The sequence below is a fragment of the Gossypium hirsutum genome, chromosome D09 (genome assembly GCF_007990345.1).
Source record: "Gossypium hirsutum isolate 1008001.06 chromosome D09, Gossypium_hirsutum_v2.1, whole genome shotgun sequence".
NCBI classification, from domain to species: domain Eukaryota; kingdom Viridiplantae; phylum Streptophyta; class Magnoliopsida; order Malvales; family Malvaceae; genus Gossypium; species Gossypium hirsutum.
The window spans coordinates 38559185-38564862 of record NC_053445.1 but is presented as its reverse complement, the minus strand read 5'-3'; the positions used below and the strand labels follow the sequence as shown (position 1 = coordinate 38564862).

At 33.8% G+C, this 5678-nt stretch overlaps 1 protein-coding gene across 1 annotated transcript; it reads right to left on the bottom strand.

The window, feature by feature from the left end:
• Positions 1-823: 823 nt before the first annotated feature.
• LOC107899692 (coiled-coil domain-containing protein R3HCC1L) lies at positions 824-5409 on the bottom strand. The gene is made up of 7 exons (XM_016825500.2): positions 4907-5409; positions 4729-4817; positions 4424-4489; positions 4061-4297; positions 3346-3507; positions 1899-1988; positions 824-1224 (listed from the first exon to the last, which is right to left on the bottom strand). The coding sequence occupies exons 1-7, from the start codon at positions 5158-5160 to the stop codon at positions 1037-1039; spliced, it is 1086 nt and encodes a 361-aa protein (XP_016680989.1). The 5' UTR covers positions 5161-5409; the 3' UTR covers positions 824-1036.
• Positions 5410-5678: the final 269 nt, after the last annotated feature.

Sequence of the window (5678 nt, the reverse complement as noted above, 5' to 3'; positions counted from 1 at the left end):
TTTTCATTTTGGTCACTAAACTAAAAAAATTACAATTTGATCATTGAACTATTCAAAAGTTTTCATTTAAGTCGCTGGACTATTCAAAAGTTTTTATTTAAGTCACTTAGTTGTTAAGGTTTTTTTTTAAATGTTCCAACAAGGAGCTCTAAGCAACAATTCAACGACCTGAACAGTAGATTAGTACCCATTGACGAGTTGTTTAAATTTTGGTTCACAGATTTGTGACGTCTAAAACTGTTTCATGAAAAAAAATTGATTTGCAAAAAAGAAGGGGAAATAGAGCTTTCGATTTGTGTAGGCAGAGAAAATTATATAGCATTGATTTTAACAACTTAAAAACTTAAATGAAAAGGTTTGAATAGTTCAATGACCAAAACAAAAACCTATCTATAATTTAGTTCTTTTAGAGTTGGATTTTGGTTATGCAATCAAGCTGAAATTGTTCATTATTATATGTACAAACCATTGAGGACACCAATCTCAAATTTGATGTCTGAATAATTCTTATACAAAATATATAAGAACATCATTATTTCCTTAATTGTTCTTTCAGCTAAATCCTTTCATATACATTATTTTCCCCCAATTTTCCTCCTTCCCATCAGAATTCAAAGAAATTTATGGTTGGGTTGGTTTACTATTCTCCACGCGACCTTTCCATTTCTTTGCAAATATGATGACAATCCGGCAGGAAACTGTAATGAATATCATGTTACAGCGTGAAAGTGTTTGAAGTTGTTCATGCAATCCATTTTATGGTTGCCGATGAAATTTTAACCTCAAATCCATGCCAGGGATTGGTATCGAAATTAAGTACTGATTGAAGTAAAATCGATTAATATATCTCCAGAAATCAAGCAATCACCTTAAATCTTCAAAGAAAATATGAAATGAGGGCTACTGAACCCCTAAGCTATCACACAACCAAACAAGTATTCGAACTCCATTTTTGTTTTTCTTTTGTTCGTTTTCCTTTGGTTGGTCAACACTTTATAGATTAACAACAGGAGAAAAAAAAAACCTTTCATTTGATTCACTCATCGCCCCAGGCATCATCTCTCAACTTTTGCCTTGTAACTATTCGGGTCCTCCTGGCTTCTTCCTGGCTTCTTAATTCTCTAGACCCGAAGTTTGACGGCAATTTTGATCCTATTGCCTGAGCAATCAGCCTCTGGGCAGTTCTTGCCGATGTCTGTGGCCTTTGGCGAGGAGGCTCCAAATCTGAGTGATGAACAGCACACATTTCACCACCATCAAAACCTTTACCACGTATTCCTTTATGAGATAAATCCTAGAACTCTAAATTATGCAAGATCGGCCCAACAATGGAATAACATCTCTCCCTTTTTTTGAGGTTTGTTACTTGGGGAGAAGCTACCACAACACTTTAAACAAACAAGTTGCATAATTTATGACATGGAAATATACCAACTACTAGGCATAGAATACTATAAACTGGGACGAGTGTCAAATACAGATATGCATCTCACACAGGTATGCTTAATATTTTTTAAGTTTTTTCATATATTTGGAGGATCAAACCTCTCTAACTATGTACAAATATATGTTAGGTACCTGTTAGGTATGAAACTTCAGAGAAAATAAAAAGTTCTGATAACATAGGCTATAACTCAATGTAGATTTATATCAGTTGAAAAGCTGCTTATATAAACAGAAGTACAGATACAGAAAGAGGGTGTCTGGTCTCAAACAAAAGAGCATCTTCACAAGCCAATAGCATATAAATTAGAAATATCTCAGCATGGTTAATCCAAATTCAACAAAAGCAAATGAATCATTAATGCACAGGAGAAAACTAAGCACAAATACACATGGTAAATGGACAGCAAATGTTGTAACTGTTCAATTAAATGACGCAAGCCTATTTAAATTACCTTTTGCTGAAATTGAGCCCAAAAGTATATCATCCTTGTCAAGTATACGTATAGTAAACGGACATCGAACATGGTTGCGAGCTTCAAGGGCTGGCATCAAAATTTGAGATAGCTAGTCAAATAAAAACTATTGATGCAGAACTGTGCCAGCTGATTGGAGATGGAACAATACAATTTATATGTTTAACCCTCTTTTTAAGGACAATGCTATAGATTGTCCAAGTGATTCGAAATGGAACAACAAATACATCCATTAATGATGACTCATTTTAAGTCTGCCATTGTTTCAACGGTCCAAATATGGACAACAAATAAATACAATTGAAGTTTACTTTCATTACAAGTCCTGCCATTGTTTCTACTTGAACCATTAGCTTTTCAAATAAAAAAGCATTGTCCTTTTTCTGATACAATTGAATTTTATCTATCCATGTGAGAGGAAATCCTCCAATAATTTAAAGGGAAGTTGACAACAACAAGAACTAAAACAAGGAAACAAACAACAACAAAGCACCAAATAAACTGCTTAGAAGGAAAAATATCTCACAAAGCCTTTCCAATATATAGGATTATAAGCAACTTTAGACAGATGGCTACCCACATCCTTAAACATCAGAAGCAAGTTCTGAAAGAAGCTAATGGCATCACAACCTGATCGTAATGGTATCTCTGGTTACTTTCTCCCTAAATTTGATAGATACAGCAATTTCAACCAATTTTCAAAAAAATGGTAACCAACAGAACAACCCATCCCGACATATTTGGCACACAAAATGATTTGTGTTCTAATCTAATAATGGCTTTGAGATGGAAGTACTTAAAATTTTGGCTGAAGAGTATATGTCTCATCTAAATAACGTTAACAGCTTGAAGACTTATTAAAACAACTAAACTTAAAACATAGATAGCTACTTAAGAAAGATGAGGCTTATTAATATGTTAAACAACTGTTAGGACATGGCTACAGGGAAAGAAGCACCATTATCACCACTTGTTATACCATGTCAATTTAAAAAGCCTGCAGCATCAGGCACAGACAAATCTCTGATTAAACTATATAAAGATAAAGGCTCCACGCCCATCACAAGTGATGTATAGACCAATATGCTTACAACTTGAAAACCTAGGTCAAGAAGCACTCCGACCTTATAACTTGAAACTAAAAAATGAACCAAAAAAAGTAAATGAGAAAACTCACCCTTCCCTCAAGATATCATTTTCCTTAATTGCATTCTGTTCTGGGACACATATTTAATCAAGAGGAATAATGCTTGTATCCAGCCCCAAGTTTAATCGATGCACGTTAAAGAGCTATAACCATGATACTGATTCCAGTTTTCTGAACTAGTGAAAATTTTAAAAGATAGCCCCTACCTCAAACTAAATTTAGATATTTAATTCACATAGCATACAAAGAAGCATCAATAATAAAGCTAGTAATTATTACCTACAGAAGGTGTTCGAAATACTGCAAGGGCTGTTGTATCATTGACCCAGCGGATGGCAACTCCTCGATCTCTGAAGTCTTCAAACAGCTTCTCTAGGTCTGTTGTCCTAGTACTTGGTGAAAAGTCAGCCAAAACAAGAACATGATGCATGCCATATTTAGCTGCGTTAAAAAGAATTTCCAACCGTAAATGACTAGAAAGACATAAAAAGACAATACAAAAAAGTTAATTTGAGAATTGACTATCAAACTAAAATCAGCCATCCAATGTGATGAATCAAGGTTCAAGAGGTTCTATAGTAACATATCCAAATCCATTAAAAAACTTATTACTTGCCCCCAGTTGCAATTTGTATTCATCTTACTGAAATAAAAAAAATAAAAAAAGGATAGCCCAGAGTTCTCAACCTTATACAGCAACTTCCATTAAACTTGTTATATTGATATGTTTGACCAGTGTAAAAAGAAAGAAAGACCATAAATAACTTGAAACCGTTGAAAAAGATATGACAAGACAAAAGAAAGCTTGTCATCAAAACACAGTGTTAAATATTTCAGTTTGAAAGGAATTCTACATCCTATTAGATCAAGGCCTGGGAACAAGCAAATAAACATAGTTTCAAGTTCAATAAGAAAAGACTAAGCTATCTTATACATATACAGAGCATTTATGGAAAAAAAAAAAAAACTTGAATTGTGAGACATAAAGGCTTACATTCCATCGTTTTTGTTTCAGGGTGTTTGCACACATCCTCATTATCAGTATCTTTCGATGCAGACACATCGGAGAGTCGATCGCTATACAATTCAGTTTTTCTATATGAAAATGTTCCCCTTCCCCGTCTCTTAGGGGCTTCAACTTTACTATCCTCCAAAGAAAGATTTGACACTCCAGGCAAGCATTCTGAGGAGAGTAATTCACTTGGTTCACGATCTGCAATGGCTTCCCAATCTGTACAAACCATTAGAATTGCAATTCCATAACAGGTCATCCAAAAAACTATTATACAGACATTTCAGAGAACCAAAAAAAGAGAAAGAACCATTCAGAGGGAAAAGCTATTGAAACGAAACATACCATCATCTGAAGATGATTTGAGTGTCCAACAATCACCAGGCAATACTGGTAACTTTTCAAGATTCCCTTTTGCAAAAAGATATAAAAAGAAAAATCAGTTCCACATAATTCATAGAGATACATACAATAAAATCCCCCCCCCCAAAAATGCAGACATATTAGGTTTTCCATCACACTACCCTACAAAAGAAGAAAAATTCTGCAAGGCACCGAAATACTATATGTGCATTCAAAAACCAAAAAAAAGTAGCAAACTCGATCCTCAAACGAAGGTTAAGGTAAAGAGTAAGTATATTGAGTTGTACCATGAGTCAAAGGATTGTCATTTTCAGCCAAAGAAACATCAGATGAAGTTAAGGAATCCTCCTTCAAGTCCTTGTTTTTCAGCCCTATACTGACGTTGGAAAAAGAAAAAGGCAAGAAAATTTTAGCATTGAAATTATTTCTATTTACATTAACAATAAATGAAAAGAAAGAGAGTACCTTGAAGAGTGAGCATGATGCTTGAGAAGAGAAGCGCGTGAAAGAAGTTGATCGGATTTAAGGGAGAAACCGATGGAGGAATAGAGAGAAGCTAAGTCAGAGAGAGCAGATGGTAATCGGAGGTCGTCGGAGGAGGACGCCGTCTGGAGTTGGGAAATGAGATTTTCGAGGAAGGAAATAGCGCCTTGCGTGTCTCCAGCAGCCACCAGATCCTCTACTTTCTCACTCCAACTCTCGTCTCCTCCTTTTTCCATTTTTCTTGTTTCCTTATTCCTCTTTGGTTGCTCTGTTTCTTCACACACACTTCATCACAACAAATCTGTGGCATATTTTATTTTTAAGCTCAGCTCAGCACAGCCAAGCCCAAATTAAAACACAAACTCTTTTAACTCTTCCTTTTGGGCCTAAAGAGAGAGAAAATAACACATATTTTTATTTTTGAGATTAGAGCAGCAGTTTTTTTTTTAAGTAGGAGAATGCACGAAAATGATATTGTTGAACCTGAACATGCACACTAAAATAAATCTAAAAAAAATAAAAGAAAAATCAATTAAGAATATGAATATAATTTTTTTATCATTTAATTGAATTTATTTATTTTTACATATAAAAACTCATAATTTGAAAAAGTAATAAAAGTAATGTATTAATTAATTAATCTAAGGTGTTGTTTGATAAATTGAAGAAAAAAATTAAGTATTGAAAATTTAACTATTAATTTAAGTTATAAAATTTGTTTGATAAATTACTTAAATTTAATTATTAAATATAA